At 40.4% G+C, this 18,974-nt stretch overlaps 3 protein-coding genes across 6 annotated transcripts; all 3 read right to left on the minus strand.

Moving 5' to 3' along the window:
- Window positions 1–290: 290 nt before the first annotated feature.
- tfg (trafficking from ER to golgi regulator) lies at window positions 291–10,940 on the minus strand. Of its 2 annotated transcripts, none has more exons than XM_087804376.1 (8): window positions 10,799–10,940; window positions 9,088–9,298; window positions 8,801–8,884; window positions 6,435–6,581; window positions 5,779–5,946; window positions 5,517–5,654; window positions 1,365–1,457; window positions 291–1,293 (listed from the first exon to the last, which is right to left on the minus strand). In XM_087804376.1, exons 2-8 carry the CDS (start codon window positions 9,269–9,271, stop codon window positions 896–898), a joined length of 1,212 nt encoding a protein of 403 aa, XP_087660502.1. In that variant the 5' UTR covers window positions 9,272–9,298; window positions 10,799–10,940; the 3' UTR covers window positions 291–895. The 2 variants fall into 2 exon arrangements, with proteins under 2 accessions (XP_087660502.1, XP_087660501.1); XM_087804375.1 differs by having other exon boundaries at window positions 5,508–5,654.
- Window positions 10,941–11,883: 943 nt separating this feature from the next.
- jagn1a (jagunal homolog 1a) lies at window positions 11,884–13,348 on the minus strand. 3 transcript variants are annotated; one of them, XM_087804116.1, is made up of 3 exons: window positions 13,284–13,348; window positions 12,687–12,792; window positions 11,884–12,609 (listed from the first exon to the last, which is right to left on the minus strand). In XM_087804116.1, exons 2-3 carry the CDS (start codon window positions 12,776–12,778, stop codon window positions 12,147–12,149), a joined length of 555 nt encoding a protein of 184 aa, XP_087660242.1. In that variant the 5' UTR covers window positions 12,779–12,792; window positions 13,284–13,348; the 3' UTR covers window positions 11,884–12,146. The 3 variants fall into 3 exon arrangements, with proteins under 3 accessions (XP_087660242.1, XP_087660239.1, XP_087660241.1); XM_087804113.1 differs by having other exon boundaries at window positions 12,687–12,789; window positions 13,284–13,336; XM_087804115.1 differs by having other exon boundaries at window positions 12,687–12,815; window positions 13,284–13,336.
- A 1,452-nt stretch (window positions 13,349–14,800) lies between these two features.
- On the minus strand, window positions 14,801–17,119 carry col8a1a (collagen, type VIII, alpha 1a). The gene is made up of 2 exons (XM_087803911.1): window positions 16,814–17,119; window positions 14,801–16,737 (listed from the first exon to the last, which is right to left on the minus strand). The coding sequence occupies exons 1-2, from the start codon at window positions 17,112–17,114 to the stop codon at window positions 14,801–14,803; spliced, it is 2,238 nt and encodes a 745-aa protein (XP_087660037.1). The 5' UTR covers window positions 17,115–17,119.
- Between the last annotated feature and the right edge of the window lie 1,855 nt (window positions 17,120–18,974).

The following is an 18,974-nucleotide window of genomic DNA, read 5'->3' on the forward strand; positions in this document are numbered from 1 at the left end:
GATTAACTGTGGTCGGATCTTGGCGCGGACCATAAGAAAGGTTGTCTTACGGCTCCTCTAAATCCTCTTTTATAAGCCCTCTGTTCCCAGTTCGACAGCTTCGCTCGACGGACCAACCACACGCTCTCCCGCCACATGTCTCTGCCAACCACAGGCCTCAAGATGGGAATATTACCACGGTTTTCCAAATCCAGACGAGAAAACACAAGCCAAACTGAACAGACGTGAACTCAGAAACCGCAACGACAACAAGGCCAAAAACAACACAACATAAAAACACACTCCAGCAGCAGGGTCTGATCCATTTATTAGGATAAAGAAAAATGTTACAGTTTATACAATAACGACTAATTTTATTTGAAGGTGAAAGTTGATATATTAGTAAAAAAAAAAAAAAACAGTGATAAGATAAAGAGCGCTCAACTGTGGGTGATACAAGTTAGACAATGATTCCTGTTCCGATGGGATTCTTAAAAAGCATTTGTCAATCAGATACGAACCTAACATGGAATTCAGTTTCTTCATGAGCCCGAGAGTTCAACAAACAAAAACAGGAGCTATACTTTTTGTCACTTTAGAATCATAATTGACTATGTTGCATGTAGTTTGTGCGCAGCAGCCAGATTAGTCCATGTCTCATGTAAACACTAGTATAGTGGGGCGAGTTAAGGAGAGATCATTAAAAAGAACCACACTAGGAACAAACAGCTAAAGCTAAAAGAGCGGTTTTGGGGACCAGAAGCACACAAACACTAACCATGGGTGGGTTATAGGATAGAGGGAGGTGTATCTTTGAGATTTAAATTTGAACGAGGGGAGATGCAGAGCAGAAATTAGCGTTTCCCTGCACCCGGCCCCCAACAATTGAATAGCAATTACATACGACAATCTGTTTTTACCGATATCCTGGGCCTGGTTGAGCGTAGCCCTGACCGTAAGGCGGGCGGTTTCGGGCATATGGGTTAGCACTTCCAGGTGGGGGGGTGCTATTAGGTGGAGGAGTGTACCCTGGGCGGGTCTGGTACCCCGGGCCAGCCTGGGAGTTGGGAGGGAGGCTGTAGTTGGCAGGCTGGGCAGCTTGGGACGTGTAGTTTTGAGGTGGGAAGGCTGGTGGATACTGCTGGGCACCTTGAGGAGGGTGAGGCTGCTGCTGGCCTGCCTGGAATCCCGGGGTCGGGGACGGACCTGGAGCGGGCGCCTGGGATGATGGTGGTGCATAGTTCTGGAACTGCTGCTGCTGTTGGGACTGGGGGGCCACTGGCTGAGGAGCTCCAGGCTGGGCACCATATCCACCTGAGGGAATACAGGCTAAGGTTTTATTTTGGGCTAACTTCATGGAGGCCGGTTCATTTAGCAAAACTCACCAGGGTACTGCATACTGTACTGGGGTTGTGGTGGGGCACCTGGTTGTTGAGGGGGGTAACCACCTGGAGCCTGGTACTGCTGGTACACTTGACCTTTAAATACAGAAAAAAAAATGACGACCAGTTTCTTCCAAGTCAATCAAATCTCTGTCATTGGGGTAAAATTAAAGGATCACTTGTGAACTTTATTCTCACACCTGGTCAACCGTTTTTGACGAACATTCCTTCAATCCTAAATAGCTCCTTTCAAAACACACGGCATCTGCTGTGTTCTGCCGCTTGAAAGACGTCGAGCGCTCTGTTATTATGAACATTCAAATACATACCTGCTCAAAGTTACTTAGCGTCACATGTTGGGTCAAAGTAAACCCCGACAAAACAGACTTATCCACGATTGGCTCAGAGACGTGTCACGTGTTTAGCTTGTTTTGATTTATTCGCTTCTAATAAAACTTGAGCTTTGCCCTTAAACTCCATGAAGCGATCCACATTCGCTCGGCGCACGTGTGAGGAATTGCCGTCGACTTCTTTTAGTGCCTTAAATAGTAGTGCTGAGGCTCCGAACAGGCGGAGGGGTCGACGGGAAGATCAGGTTTCTTATATTAGCTTCACGTGACTGACATGATGATAATTATCTCGCCCCGGTGGGATTTTTCGAGTCGATTTTATAAACAACTTTTTCCTCTCCGTTTCAATGACCTCAATCACTTTTTTTGTTTGTTTAATGAAGAGTTGGCACATGAAAGGGGCCTCACTAAAAATGCCAAAACTTCTCCACAGAATATTTTTAAAGCACTGATTTATTAACTTAATTTCCACAAAGACATTGTAACACTACATTATACAACGGTAAACAAAGTCAAATTTTTATATTCAGGAATACTTTTCGATTTTATGAGCGGAAATATTGCATGATCAGTAGTGTAGTCGTCAGAAACCCAGCGCCAGTAAGATTAATATCACTGTGGTAAAACATTACAAATAGGAAAACATAGGTTGTAATTAAAGAATAGATTGCACTAAAAAATAAAATTAATTTTAACCCTTAAAACATAACAGCGAGGCCATATTTTTTCTTTTTAATCAACAGATTCCAAAATTCTTTTAGGAAAAACAGCGTATAATTGTTGTACATGTTATGAAAAAGTCGATGTTTTTGCTCCCAAAACAGTGCCTGGATGTAAACGTAGGCACATGCTTTAAATGTTTCTGAGCTCTGCCAATCCAGTGAACACGCTGTATATCCCGTCAAGAAACTATTCGAGTTAAACAAACATATTCGAGCTAGCATAGACTAAACGTTCTTCGCAGAGGTGATGTGGCTGCCACATGTAGCTTTACTGACAGCACCTTCAACATAAAAACAGACTTTACTATGTGAAATAGACGTGTGTGTGAAATTGGTTGCTTATTCTGTTCCACTGGGTCTGTAAACCATCTTGTATGTTACGAAAGAGTGATGGAGGGACCTGGGGCTATTAGGACCCCCGATGCCTGTGGCGCTCACTTCACTTCAGGGTGGCCAGAGGGGGGGATCAACCATCAGCTTACTGAAGATATAAAGAGAAACTTTTCCAGATAGTGTGTCATGATCAATCATCTGACTTTTCTACCGTCAAAAAAGACATACTTTCTATGGACCTGTGAGCCTATCAAAGGACAAAACAAACACTAGTTGCGAGTCTGCCATATGACCGCGAGAAAAAGGGTTGCCGTCCTCCTCGGACATATGTAAAATATTAACCAAAGTACAAGAGCATCCGACAAACAACATTTGGAAATCCTAACGCATGCTTATGGATCTCGTTAGCTGCATTCTCGTAGCAGCCAGTAATGTAAGCTTGCGTTAAAACTGAGCTTAAGGCTACTTTTAAAAAGAGCCACACATGGGCAGTTGGCGTCGTCATCACTTAATGACTGTAAATTCCTAAACATCAGGTGGCACCGAATGTCAATCAGTGCATGTACTCTAGCAAATCTGCTTTTGGAACACAAGCCCAAACACAAAAATGTAATTTACTGTTCAGGTGTACGGATGTGTTGATAAAGGTGAATTGGTTACCTGAGTCAATGCACCACGTGCACAGAACACACGCTCTCTGGTTGACTGAGGTCCTATTATCATCTCATACATGTCTGTTTGAACTAGAACTAAAAAGACATTGAAGAAAACCAACCTAACGTTGGAGCTTCAACAAGGAAAAGAGACAAGTAAATTGATCAGGATTAACTGTACTCGCCACTTTAAACTTAAAAACACATCTTGCAACATGATTACAGGACTGATCAGGAGGAATCATTTTCCTGACCACAAGGGGATCAAGTGTAGGCAGTCTTGAGATACTGAGAAGACTCTTGAAGACAAGAAAAAATTCAGAACAGATGTTACTCTCCAGGATTAGACAGTTTGACTTGACATTGTGCACATAAAGCTTGCCTTGTGTATTCATTATGTACACGAAAAATTTGTTGAGTAAAAACCAAACTCTGTAATCAACGCTATGCCGCCAAACTGCAATGTCAAGTTGCATTTAAAGCAAGCCGGTGCAGCAAAAACAAATAAATCCTGTGGTGGAAATTCGAAAACGGTAGCAGTATTTGTCATTAGTTCTTGAAACAGAATATTGGTGGGCTTCTTGGTCTGCATGCTTTAATTCTACACAGATGTCGAATAAGCAGCATTTCTCATTGTTTCCCGAAATAGAAGACGTGTTCGTCACATTCGCCATCTGCATGTTTTATTTGGCAGAGGTTTAGGGGAACTGGCCGGACTTGGACAGGCACTAGATTGCAGCATGGTATGATTGATTTATATTAATCAAACAATTACAGCCATTTTAGGCAATCACTGAATACACGGTTTTTAGAAAACTAGGCAAATGACACTTGTTTATGGAGTATAAATCAAGTTTAATGTCTATAAACTTCTAAACCAAATGTCGCCACAGTTACTACCTCAAGCCATTGCCAACACAAGTAGCTCACGTTTTCCTTTGAACTTTTCCTACTATGGAACAAAAATCAAAAACCGGTAATAAGTTAAGCTTGTTGATTGTTTGCAACAGGACGTGTCCCTTGCCAGTGACAGAATAATTCTCCATCTTGGAATAAGTCAACTCAGATACAGCCCTTCAAATAGGTCTTGTGACGCTTACCATTCCAAACCTCAGACCGCCATTTAAATGCAAGTCCCACAAGTGTGCTGATCTTTAAATGTTGCAGGTTTGGTCATCAGTCATGCCACTGCTTTAAAAAAAAATATCTGTCAAAGTTTGCAAAGTTTAGAAAAAAGAAAAAAGAATGAAATCATGGGGCCTTGGCTTACAGCGATGCCAAACCACAAGCCAGAATATACAGAATCAAACACATTCAGAGACATGTGTTCTTAAATACTGATGGTAGAAACGTCAGTGGGAATAATAAACATATAAAAAGATGGTTGCCAAGTCTCCAAAGGTAAATTTACAGTTATGGGCCTCTTTTCAAACAGCTACTGCGCACCAATGGTCCTTGAATATGCAGACCACCATCTCAACGACTAAAGTACAGTTTTATTCATGGTAAAATTCTCCTTTGATTGAAACTATCGAAGACAGGCCTTGCTGCTCAGAGATCTAGTGGTTCTTTACAAATGGTTTCCAGGAGTGAAAAGACTCGTCAACGGTGCTGACAGGAATGAATCTTAAAAACAACCATGCAACAAATTGCTGTACACATAAGTGACTTCATCGTGTGCGCCTATTCTGTAGTGTGTTCAGATTTTTTAGAATTATATCCATAACCTATGTCATTTAATAAGATACTTTATCAAATAATCAGATGACACTTTAATAAAAAGCATAATTTTAAAAACGAAATGTCTGAGAAATGTTAGAAAATAAATTGGTTTAAAAGACAGATTAAATTATTGCTAAAAGCAACAACACTGGATCATGTTGAACTGCAGCGTGACAGATTTAACACCTCAGTCTACATGACACAGGAGAATAGCACTAAAACATTTGTAGGGGGGCAATATTTTGCTTGGATAGACATGAATAATGACACAGCTGTTGAAGAATTTTTCATCCCTCTCCTCGTAGAGAGCTTTTGGTTTTGTTAAAACCAGCGCAAACAAGTTGGGGTGTATCTTGTGTGTCTTACCGTCCATACCAGCTGGAGTTGCCTGCTGAACACCAGAATAAGGGGCCTGTGGTTGGGGGGGCACTCCTGGCTGAGGCGCTGCAGATGAGGAGGAAGCGATGCTATCAGGAGTTGCTGAGCGATCCTCGGGGCCAACTGCTGGCGGAGCTGCAGCAAGAAGACAAGAGATAAACTGAATTATAACCAAGGGACAGCTTTAAGAAACAAGATTCGTATTTGAGATAGCGGTGAAAATAGCGTCCATTAAAAGCGGTTTATCGCAGCATCATACCTGGCGCCTGTTCCTCGCTCAGGCCAAAAGCAGAAATGACATTTTTATTGACTTCATCCTGGTTTTTCAACGGGTCAAAGGCCGACATGCTCGCGGCACTGACTGGGGGGCAGTGCTTCAAGGCTGGGTCGCCTGTCATCATCTTGACTTCATGGCCATCACCGGATTCTGGTAACACAAGCAAAAAATATCTATAAGTACTGGGAGACGAGATGAAACACATTTGCAGAAGCACATACTGTACATTAAATTGTAAACAGACCTGTTTTTATATAACCAACATAAACATGGGGGGGGGGGAAATCTATAAAGCTTTGATATCTTCACAAAACACATAGTCCTGCCAAATCTTTAAAGCAGAGAAGTATGGTATGGCTTTATGGAGGAAAAACACAATACAGAGAGAAAAAACAGAACAAAATCCTTTCCAACACAAAAACTGTTATGATTTTCTGTAGGTTTAACAGATTATACACCAACATAGAAGCCCGTTCTAAAATAACTTTTTTTATTTAATTGGACCCTTACATTGCACATTGCCGTTATTAATACACAATAAAGACTTTAAAAGTCTTGGAACACCATTCCAAGTTGTATTTCCAAAATATCATGAACTGATTGTGAAAATGCTGCTTAAGTGCATGTACTTTACTCACCATTTTGCATGGCAGTGGCAGCGAGACCCTGTTCTGAGGGAGGCTCTAGGCTGTCCAGGAGATGATTGACTTTATTTCTCAGCTCGATGAGTTCTCGTCGCAGGTACTTCACCTGACTGGATTCCAAAGGCCTCGGCTGACCGTTCACTGCAGAAAATGATTTTCTTTATTCAATACAATTTATATCTGATCATGTGATTTTTAAGACCACCTTTGACTAGGAGGAATTGTTCACTTTGACATTCCGTTCGAGCAGAAAACACAAATTCAACTGTCCTGATTAACAAAAATAATGGATCATCACAAAACTGTTTATTTTCTTGACACCCCAGCAGTCATTCTGTCAAACTACACAGAAATGACCATGATGGATTATCACAGGGTGACCCTCGGTGCTCTACACCACATGGTTCACTCATTTTTCACTAGAACAATTGATTGCAGGATGGAGGTTCCATCGGAAAGACTAAATGTAAGCGGATGGCTGCCAGACATTGGTCCATTATACAAATTCCTCAGGTTGAGCGGATTATACTACGCAGAGATGCATCAGATCCCGAAGCACATGGAGACATCAGACTTTTTCTGCTTTCCTTGAGTCTGGTCACATGCAGGAGAATATCAATACCAGGTGAAATCTTCATTTGTGATGATGAACAACGGCTCCGATTTGATTAGAAGGAAGCAAAAATATTTTTGGCCAACTACACAGCAAAAAAAGAATGGCGTGCCTTGAAGGAATCGGAGCCTCTTGAATGTGCAAACAACGTGTTGTCTTGAAGCATGTGTGGAGTGGAGCTATGTAATATGCATATCTGAATTTGAAAGATCCATATTGAGTTTTATATCCAGATGAAGTCCATGTGAGGTTGAGACGCGTCTTTCGTTGAAAGGAACAAGATTTTAGATTGAGCTTAACAAGGTGAATTGGCTTATGGCTAGAGAACGATCAGAGAACATCTTTTATGCGAATTGATCCCGGGCGATACAAGAAACAACGCTTTCCAGTAAAGACAGTAATAGTTCATGAATCTCAATTGTTACCAGTCACAGGAAACGGAGTAATTCACGACCATGAGTGAAAAACACGTGTAATGGTAAACTCCCTGCCAGTTCATGTCATCAATTTGAATTTGTATTTGATACTTAAAACTTCATTTTGTGTGGCATTTGCAGCCTGATATGGACCAAGATTTATATTTTCTGAGAAGCTAATAAGTCCCAGATGTGTGTATGTAATAGTGACATTCTAGCTGGAGCTGCTGACATGTCGTTGATATTGGATATGGGAGCTGACAATACAGTCTCAAAGCTTTCATGCAACTTTGTGAAAGTGAATATGCATTTAAGTGGTCGGTTACCATTTATTACCAACAACATTTTTGAGAAGGTGATTTCATGAATATGCTATGGGTCCCCCAATGCATTTATTAGCTGCAAATACTGAAATTAAACTAATTGTTTTGACAAGCACGATCAGATCTCTCAAATGATGCGATCTAGCTTTTTATACCTTGAACATTTTCATTTTAAGAACATAGGTATAAGCCCACCTTTGAATTAATTTTAATTCCATGAAATAGTGTAGAGACTGACTACATATGTCAGTTATTTTACCCTTTAGCTTACATTAGTAGTACAATTAAATATTTAAAAAAATGCAGCAGTGTGCATATTTGAGTAAAACACAGCTATAGAGTATGTCTTGTTTTTTGTATTTATTTTCTACCAAGCAAAATAATTAGTCAATTACAAAATCCCAGCAGGTATGTAATTTCTTTTTTAACCAGTAGCCCAAGCTTTGACATTTAATAAAGCCTGAGTCGGATTGTCTGACTGACTGTATGAGGTCCTGGAAACACTCAGTTTCAAGAAGTCTCACCATGAAGAAAAACAAATACTGTGAAAGTTCTTCACATACCCGCAGCAGCACCACAGGGCAATTAACTAATTTGTTCACTCATCCATGTTTCCAAAACACGAGTCACCCAATTACCAAGCACACAACTTTCCATGAAATGCTACGGATCAATTATATCATATAATCCCACTCTGTCAGCAGTAGGACGGTATATGGGACTGAAATTAGCTTGAACTTTAATATAATACTGAAAATTAAAGTCCCCCTGTGCATCATTATGGAAACGTTTTAACATTTCAGCTAGTTTTGAATCCAATTGTAATCTGGATTTCGACTGAAGATATTCAATTTCAAGCGGCATCAATTAATTTTCTAAAACTAGGCTCAGAGAGCTACAGAAAGTAGAATTTATAAAAGTGCTGTACCGTCCTCTGGTGGTTGGTTTACGAAAGTACCTTTTTCATTTGCTGAAGTACGAATGGAACTACAGTTAAGAAATACTCACCAAACAATGTCAGTTTAAGTATTCTACTGCACTGGATTGCGAAGGACAGGTCTGAGCTGTCGAAGATAGTGATGAGGTCATCATCTGCAGAAGAAAAGAACAGTTAACATCCCAATAAACAAATCAAACAATTGGGAAAAGTTAAATTTAGAATCTTCCTTTACTTCACCAATTTATCATTTTCAGACAATGATGATATATTGTTGAGAGCGGACATGTTCCCCTTTTTTATTAAATGAATTGATGAATGCTACAAAACTAAATAAATAAGTTAGCCAGCAACTCACCTTCATCTTTGTACTTAATGGTGACCTCGTCATTACTCTGCAGCTTGCCCCGAAAAACACGTTGCATCATGAGCACCAGCTCATCATATGTGATGTCTTCATTGTGGATAGGGATACGCCTTATGTCATCCCCTAGCTGAGCCTTGATGATGAGCTTCCCACTGAGATCCAGCTGGCCGTTCATTGTGCCGCCTGAACTCTTCTGCTCCGACTAAAAAAAAATGAAAATAATAAACAACTGAAGAGATTTCTTGATTAGAAATAAAAACACAAGAAAGCCTGTTACCAAAGAATATTAAATTGGCTCTGAGCTTACAAGTAAAATTAGATTAGATAGAATGTATTAATTCATTGGGAAATTTCCTTCAGGAAATTAGTTATTATAAAACCAAAATAAAAACATATAGTGATTAGCTTAGATGATAAAAACTTGCATAAAAAAAGAGACTTTCCTAATAATGAGCTAATACAATATCACATATTATCTTCTTAAAGTCTAAAGATTAAAGTCTAAAGGTTGAGCACTGAGGAGGGAAATATCAATGTCTTGTCCTTCAGTACTTTGACCTGAAATTGATCAGACTGGTTGATAAAACGAGTGTTCTCCCAGTGATTGGATACATTGGACTTGAATGAATCAGCTGGGTATTTATGCAATACGATAGTGCTACATCTATAACTCAGAGAGCTAAAGCTGCAGATGACCTAGATAGGCTCGAATAAAACAAAACTACAATTAAATTAAAAAAAAAAAAAAAAGGTGAAAATGTAGCAAGGCCCTTACGTTTGGACAGTACGTTTGTATCCAATATAATAAATTGTCATTTGAATTCCTCACAACTTGGTTACGCCTTTATAAACACCAATGTACAACAAAAACAAACCTGAATAAATATGCAACACTATCATGTGAACACAAATGATTATTAAAGTACCTATTGATCATTGAAGTGTTTAACATCATTATCCTTATGTATGCCCTGCAAGGCAGACGCTGGACTGACCTGATTCTACTAGTCCGGACAAATGATGTTGTGAATTTAATTCCTGCTGTGGATTTGTATGTCAGAGCCAGATGAATAATTGGCAGGATGCTAGGGATTGCAGGGTGGCTAACATTTAGCAGTGGGTGGTAGGGCTAGTGATATTTTTCCACAGTTTAATGACATTAACAAAACAAGTTAACCAAGAATATCAAATTACAACATCTAAATAGACAGTTACCTTCACAAATGTGTTATTATTTCCAAGTTAATCTTTGTATTTCATTGTGAAAGTCATGTGACAGCTGCGCATTAGAAGGCCACAAACTTTAAAAGGCCCATAATCGAACATTTAAACTTGCTTGGCAATAGTTATTTAAAGTAATCATATTTTAGATTGACTTTGACCAGTAGAAAAGCAGTCTTAGTCTTTACCGCCTCAAACAAACAGTTTTATGAAGACCAGTCCTACGTACGTACGTGACCTATATAACGTTCACTAGCGTTTGTTTAATGCTACAATACTGGCACAATATTACATATTTTAATACAATAACTAAGTTTGAGGGCGTGACAGTTCTTATTTTCCATGAAATTCACCTGTTCGAACAACAGTTAGCCGGCTAACTAGTTAGCATGCTAGCCTGTTTTCAAACAACGCCGATTATTGTACAAATTAAATTTCACAGCTTCCCACTTTGTGAGAATTAAATAGAACACAGTCTCACCTGTTTTCAGACGGACTTGACCCGCTGCGTTCCACAGGTTTGCCCAAACTGTGAGAAAAGAAAGGTGGATGCTAGGCTAGCAGGAACCGGGAGCCAGCATCAGGAAGTGGTCCGTCAGCGTCAACCAGTACGTGGCACTCACTGTGCGCAGGCGCGAAGACGTCAGCGCTCGCATCCAAAGTCCTTTGATGAGTCAAACGTCAACCTTTGACCCATCAAAGGGCGAATCTTTATTCTTGAGATGGTTGCTTTGAGCTGTAGAATTGGATGGGACTGCCTTTTATCAACGGAATACTGCCAATATCTCATCAATATATTTATTGCCATGTGTTTTTAAATTCCCTTCACCACATAAAAAAGTCAAAACAATTTAAAAGTTTGTTCTCATGACATAGAAGACAAGTCGATCCACCTTACAACTTAAATTGATTATTTAATTCCAGAACATATCCTGTATATGTGACAGTTTTGCTTTGAGTGAAAATAGATTAACTAAATAGTAGTATATTAACATTGTTGGCTCCTAATTTTACCAACGAATATTCCCATGGGATCAATAAAGTTATATCTTATCTAATTATATTCATTTATTTATATAATATATGTGAATATAATCTATATTGTAGTTCATGGCTAACAAACATAATAATACAAAGTCAGGGGGCAAGCTAAGGATACATCTATTGACTTACAATCATTTATTAAAAATAATGAAAAGAAATAGGATAAGAAATAAAATGAAGCTTTTTTTTACACTATTGCAAATTTTACTTTTCAGTGTCTTGCAACACCATTACTTTCCTTATTTGTGTGGGATTTTAAGATACACCTTGATCTTTATTAATCATATTATTAAGTCACATATTAAGAAGGTCTTTTTGTGGGCCAAATAAGTGAATCATGTTTTTTGTTGGAATAAAATGATGCTGGTTTTTGCCGCCCCAGCCTTCTGGAGACTAACTTACATTTTTTACAAATAACCTTTACTTACTTACATTGTCATAGTCATTGAATAGCTTCTGAAAAAAAATCTTTATTAAGTAAATAATTAAATAATTAAATTAATTCACAAATTGAATCAAATGTAAGTGAAACTACAAAGTTCTTTATTTAGTCGTTCCAATACAGCATCATTTGATTCTAATTCCACTTAATGAATAGAAGAAAATGCATAAATAATACAGTTTAATTTTCCTTATAATAAATAAATAACATTTTGTATTATGTCTTTCTTACCAATCAATCTGAGTTTAAGACTTTAAAACTAAAATCAAACAATATAAATTAACATTCAATTTTCTTTTCATGTGGACGACCAGCACTGTAGGTGATTCAGAAACGAATATCATCACTTCTTTTTCTTCTCCTGTGTGGAATTAAACCATGAGTCCAACAGCTTCTTCATGTAATACAGCTGCCAGGCGTGCACCTGAACGGCGACAACCATGAGCAGGTACATCACAGTCACGGCCGAGAAGCCAAAAATGAAGCGGTACGCCTTCCCGTGGCGGTACAGCTGCTGAGCCACCGGGAACATCTCCATCCCACCGTAGATGAGCGGCGCCACAGAGAAGAGCCCTCCGCTGATCATGGACAGAACCAAGTAGCTGATGTTGTTCTTCGGGAGTGACAGGCAGCTGAAGAGCAGAGGCAGGAGGCTCAGGAGGTAAGGGTACTCCCACTGGTACGGCGTGCACACGACGTCATGTGACAACAGCTTAAAATGGCTGACCACCACTTGGGCGGCCACGAGGAGCCAAACCAGGAGATGGACCAGGTTCAACTTCCGCATCTCGGATTTCATTGAAGCACTGCGAAGACAATCAAGTTCTTAAGACTCGTGGGAGATTGATAATGTGGAGGGAAGAAAAAAAAATGCAACACTCACCACATCTGATAATGTGGAGTCACCTTCTCTCTTGTGGGTTTGTTGACACTTCCGTTGATGTTCCCGGGTCGGGAGCCGGTGCGGGACGTCATGTTGGGAAAACCTGCTGACGATATCACGCCCTTTAACCTACAGCCTCCCCCACATGGATTATTATACGGGTTGAAAAACAGTTTTATTATGTCTTCAATTACATTTAAATATGTTAAATACATCTGCTAAACAGGTTTTTATCAGTAACTGTTCTGTTTCATTTGTGAAAGTTTAGATTTGCTTCATCATCAAAGCCATTATTTTTTATCCATCCATCCATTTCCTGCTGCTTATTCCCAGGAAAACGATGGAAAGGTACCAAGAAAAAAACGATTCCATTCTCAAATACGGAACCTGAAAGATTATATATATTTTTAATAATCTATTTAAACGACGAACAAAAGAGGGAACAGTACGAGTGAAGGATTCCCCTCGACTACGTAAATGAAAGTGACCTCAGGTTTGTCGCACGTTAAATTGAGATCCACACGTTTTTACGTAATGAATTAACATCGATGAGAGAAATACAGCAAATAACAGTATTTATTTTGGGGAAATACTCACAGTGTTCCGTGTTTTTGTGAAGCCCGTCGGTTCAGTCGTCTAGAAACAATGGGGGTGAGCAGGAGAGCGCATGCGCACTCGGTCAGATTGGCCGTCCCCCATCAGCATCAGCATCTGTCCTCAGCACGACGTCCATTTACATCTCATATATTTATTTTGCGACGTTAAATACATTTGATGTTACCAAAAATCATGTTTACGTAATTACAATTATTTTCTATAAATTAAATAATAATCGTTTTCGGTTTACTTGGTCGCCAACACTGGTTTATATTCAAAATAATTCGTTTCAAATACGTTTTAAAAATGTAAAATATATTTTATAGCTTAAACCCTAAAATCCACTTGTCCTGTTTTCCCTTCGCCCAGCACTACAAGAATGATCAGAGCCTGTCCTTCAAACTATTCATTATTTACATTTATACATTTATATTGCAACCTTCTTACTATCTATATACCCACATATTTAAACAATAAATAACATGTAGTTTTATTAAGAAAATGTACATAAACGTTCCGTTATTTAGTACTAAAATGTGGACTTCATTTACGTTCATGCTAAAAAAAGAAAAACTATGTTGATAAAAATAAAAAACAACTATTATTTTTACCCTTTTACAAAGAATGATAAAAAGAAAGGTTTATTCTTTGCGGTTTCTTATTAACACATTTTATTTAGAAAAACAACAATGAACAAAAGTATAACATCAAAACATCAAGCCTCCATGTATGACATTATGAAGGTCAACAAAAATAAATAACTGAAATGTAATATTTACTAGACACTTCCTTGGACTCCAACAATGTTTATTCACTCCACCCTCACAAACCTTCTTTCTAAAAATTAGCTGATTAGCCTTTCAGCTTGATTTACGCACAACTTTCATATTCTATTGAATATCTGCCATCAGACAACGTTTAAATTCACATACTGCGCGCTTTATTTCAGTTTATCCCTCTTGATTTCGTCACTTTCCTTACATTTTCCCATCGTGCGACCTGCATGTGATAGCGACGACAAAATGACAACAGCGACGCAACAAATGACCACTTTCCTCTTTGCCCTTCTGTACAAACACATAAAATAAACACTGAAAGGTCTTATTGCAATTTTACATTCTAATCAAGGTGATACAAGCTTTATGTACACAAGAAATAGAATATACATTTCCTTTCTTAACTGCTATGGTTTCTGCTTTTATTTCACATTCTTCGCCAATGAGGTAGCTGTGCAGGAAATGTTGTCGAGTTGCATATTATTCTTTACATTAGGAAATCCCCAAATTAAACTTGTATTATAATAATTGTCCTTTAATACTGTCATTTCATTGAGATCATTCCATATCAAATGTGCAAAATAACTGCACACATATTTATATAGCTATATAAATATAGCTGTATAATACTGACTCTTCATATCACCTGATACACATTATTGTATTTACGCATTTTTTAACCTATTTTCCTGACACTTTAAGACTCTCCTTTACACCTCTCTACACTTGAACAAGTCATGCTTACATTGGATACAGTAAGAATCCTGAGAATGAGGAGTGGACATACTGCCCGGCATAAAGTCCTGCAGCTTGTTCAGAGGGCAGTTGAATATATACCGTGTCCCCAGTTTGTAGAGGTATAACTGCACTTCCTGATGCTTGATCCAGCGAACCATTTGAGTACTCGTCATATGTGTACATCACCGGCTCATCGTTCCTCATCAGAGCCACCCAAACATTTGTTCCTTTGCAGTTGACGTGGTAGGAAAAGTAATAAATGCCTGGCATATCACAAGTGAATATACCTGTTTGGGGGTTGTAGTTCTGGCGACCATTGTAGAGCAGCTTCTCAAGCACCACAGGTGTTCCCACTGGTGGGAAGGGAGTTGTTGCTACAGCAGTGAAAGCCGGCATCTCCAGACCATTGGCCCCCATGACTTCTGCTCCGTTTCCTGCATATTTACCCTTCTTCTCATAACCACCAGCCTTCACGCCATCAAGATTAGGACCCATCTCAGAGAGAACACCAGCCATGTCTGGAGAAGGACCTGGTACTCCAGGTAGACCTGGTGGTCCTGGAGGGCCTGGCACACCGTTTTGCCCAGGTGTTCCTGATGGACCTTCTTTCCCGGGGGGGCCTATGGGACCAGGAAGGCCAGGAGTTCCCTCGCCAGAAACGCCTGTGGGTCCGGCAGGTCCACTATCTCCTTTAGGGCCAGGTAGACCAGTGGGGCCAATGGGGCCTGCTATGCCATCAATTCCAGGGATTCCTTTTGGACCTTGTGGCCCTAATTCGCCAGGTTTTCCATTTTCTCCATTGGGCCCTGCTAGTCCAGCTGGACCTGGAGGGCCAGGTAGACCTTTGTGTCCATCATCTCCTTTGGAACCATTTGGACCAGGTGGACCTCTTGGCCCAGAATCACCACGCTCTCCAGGCATACCATCCTTTCCGGGCAGTCCAATTGCACCAGGTTCGCCCTGTACACCATCTAGGCCTTTAGGTCCACCTTCTCCACAATCTCCTTTTGGACCAGGGCTGCCTATTTCACCTGGTGGACCAATCGGACCGGCTAGGCCTTGTGTTCCATTAGGTCCCGTAGGTCCAATACTTCCAGGTAGTCCTGCATGGCCTTTATCCCCCTTTGGTCCAGGAAGTCCAGGTTGTCCACCCATACCTTTATCCCCTTTAGGACCTGGAAGTCCTGGTTTACCAAATCCAGGTAATCCAGGCTTTCCTGGTAAGCCTGGCGGTCCAGGGTGACCTTTACTTCCTGGTGTACCTTGTTGACCAACCAAACCATTTGTACCTGGTTTGCCTTGGCCTGGTAAGCCTGGTTGACCTGGCTTTCCTCCTTCACCAGTTAGGCCAGGGGGTCCTCTAAGTCCAGGGTGCCCTTTCTCACCTGGTGGTCCTTTTGGTCCTTGCATGCCATTCAATCCAGGTTTTCCAAATCCGGGTAAACCTCTTGGGCCAGCGGGTCCTGAAGGTCCAGGAAGGCCTTTGTGACCTGGTTGACCTGGCTGACCCATTCCCTTGTCTCCTTTTGGGCCAGGAAGGCCAGGAAGACCTGGCAAACCTTTGTGACCTGATTCTCCTTTAGCTCCTGGTTGTCCTGGCAGGCCCTGCACACCCGTTTTCCCGATCCCTGGCAATCCAGGTGGCCCCGGAGGACCTCGAGGACCCTGTTGACCAGCACGACCTGCTTCGCCTGCTGGGCCCATTTCACCTTGTGGTCCAACCTCTCCATCTTCCCCTGTATTTCCTGGAGGTCCCGGCAAACCTATCTTTCCAACTCCAGGTTCACCTGGTTGACCAGGAGGCCCTGATGGCCCCACAGGTCCTACTTGTCCAATCCCTGGAGTGCCTGGAGGTCCTTGAGGTCCTTCTGCTCCAGGAGGTCCAACTGGACCTGGCCCTCCTTGAGGAACGCCTTCGGCTCCGCTTGGGACTGTCTGACCTGCGATCAGGGAAATAAAACGTTACCAAATTTAAAACCAATAAATAGGAAAAAAGGCACTCTGCAATTTCCTCACCTTTGTCTTGTCCACCCTTGTAGTTTCCGCCTTTACGGGCATTCTCTTTGCCCTTGAGCATGGGCATCTGTGGCAGACCCTTTCTGTAGTGGGGATACTGCATGAAGGGCATCTCGTTTCCTAGATACTGCTGCTGGGGGAAGCTCTCTTGTCCCATGCCCATGTGTTGCTGGTGGTGCTGCTGCATTGGCTGGTACTGTTGAGGGAGGGGCTTGTGTCTGTAGTATGCCCCGGCAGTGAGACATGTTAGCGCTGCTAGCTGTAGCAAGGTCAGGAGGATGGGGACAGGGAGGGGAGGCATGGCCAAGGCCTGTAGGGAGGACAGTTGAAGGTGGAAGGAAACATTATTGTCCGTATGAAGGAAGGTGTCGAGAAGGGCACATAAAAGAAACATTCAGCTTTTTGAGGGAGTCATACAGGAGTATGGTATGATGTAGCAGTAAAGGATAACCCAGTTTGCATGACAGAACCCTATTCACGCCTCATATGCATTCAAGCATATAAATAAGGCAACACTCGCCCACTGAAAAAATGCAAGGTGCTCTTGGGTTAGAAACCCGGGCTACTGGATTGGTGCCACCCTTCATGTTCATACCATCAATGTCATTTTAAAACAGGTCTTGTTGGTGGCTTAGTTTCTTGTGCTTGACATTCTGACTCACATCATTACTGTCTCATTCATCACTTACACTTTGTCTCTTTGACCTTTTTCTCAGCAGACTGGTGATTCTGACATGAGTGTGCCACAGTCTGATCTGCAGTGAACGGCTCTTTGAAGGAAGCTGGCCCAGTTTCTATGGTGACACAGGCCAGACTTGCCTGAGAGGCAGAAGAAGTGTGACTTTAGTTCCCAAACCAGAGAAGGAAACTATTTTTGTGCACTATGACTTGTACACATATTGACTTTATGTGTATTTTTACTACTACTAAGTCAAGATATTGATCATCATATTGCAGTTGTATGACAATGTAGAAAATTAAATGATCACGCTCTAAACATATTTTTCTTGGTTGTCTTGTTATTTTCTTACTAAATAAAGCCCTTTGGAATAATTGGAATTAGAATATTTTTACTGATTATTTGGTGGTGAATAAATAAATCATGTTTAGTGTATCTTTATAGACATGTGTGTATTATTTAAAATAATGAGTATTATTCTATTAAATACACAAAAAACAAAAAAACATGAATAAAATAAAGTGGCTAAAAAAATTATCATAGCAAATGACAGAAATGTCAAACAAATTAGAATTATCAGCATAAATATGTGATTAGATAAATGTTATGATAAACAGTATAATAGAACAGTGATGGTTTTCAAAAGAAAACGTTTTATTTAACAATAATGGATGTTAGTCAAAAGATAATAATCTTCAATAATAATAACATAGCAAATATTCCAATATATTTTATATTTTAATCCATGATTTCGTTTGATATGTTGAAGCTAGAGGTCCTAGAATAATAAAATTGATCATTATTATTAAGATGAACCTCTAATGCCCAACAGAAAAGTAAGGCACGAAGACAGATAAATGGATTAATATATATTCGGCAACACATCAACACTGTACTGAGGTGAATTCCCTCCCCTGTAGGAACGTCACAGTCTGCTGTCGGTATTTACTAGGTATTTGTGTGCATGTGACCCACTGCATTCTCACGTGTGCGTAGGTGTTTTAAAGGGCTGAAAATATACGGGCTAAACTGGAGACCTCAGATCAAAACAACGGGCGTTGTTCAGTGTTGGCTACTGGCACCGCACAGTTGCCGTGGCAACCTCCCAGCTGTCTTCACCTGTTTTCTCAAACACCTAATGGAACACAAGCCTGGCCTCACAGGTGAGCAGAGGTCACATTGTGACATCATATTTCTCTGCTTTTGGGCGTGTTTTTCTACAAAATCAAACAAGGCTGTGCCTATAGCAAAAATGGTATCAAAAGGTTTGTTTGTAAGAGCTGCCGATACAACATGTGTTCACAGAAGGCAGCAGACGTGAAGTCACAGCACGAGGTGAAGTCATTTTTTTTTAATTCCTCTCCTTATGGCGTGACACAGATGATGTCCACATGCTTCACACTCGCCTACAAGTTCATTTTTTTAAGGCTCAAAAATAAATGTAGAACCCAATTAAATCTGCTTTGAAACATTGAACCTGGT

Source organism: Callionymus lyra, chromosome 12, assembly GCF_982586985.1.
Source record: "Callionymus lyra chromosome 12, fCalLyr1.hap1.1, whole genome shotgun sequence".
NCBI lineage: Eukaryota > Metazoa > Chordata > Actinopteri > Syngnathiformes > Callionymidae > Callionymus > Callionymus lyra.

Coding starts and splice junctions, on each gene's coding strand:
- col8a1a (XM_087803911.1), bottom strand. CDS start 17,114: ATGCCTCCCCTCCCTGTCCCCATCCTCCTGACCTTGCTACAGCTAGCA. Junction 16,738..16,813: donor CAAGGGTGGACAAGACAAAG/GTGAGGAAATTG, acceptor CCCTGATCGCAG/GTCAGACAGTCCCAAGCGGA.
- tfg (XM_087804375.1), bottom strand. CDS start 9,271: ATGAACGGCCAGCTGGATCTCAGTGGGAAGCTCATCATCAAGGCTCAG. Junction 8,885..9,087: donor CATTAAGTACAAAGATGAAG/GTGAGTTGCTGG, acceptor TTTCTTCTGCAG/ATGATGACCTCATCACTATC. Junction 5,655..5,778: donor GAGCGAGGAACAGGCGCCAG/GTATGATGCTGC, acceptor TTCTTGCTGCAG/CTCCGCCAGCAGTTGGCCCC.
- jagn1a (XM_087804116.1), bottom strand. CDS start 12,778: ATGACGTCCCGCACCGGCTCCCGACCCGGGAACATCAACGGAAGTGTC. Junction 12,610..12,686: donor ACTCCACATTATCAGATGTG/GTGAGTGTTGCA, acceptor TTGTCTTCGCAG/TGCTTCAATGAAATCCGAGA.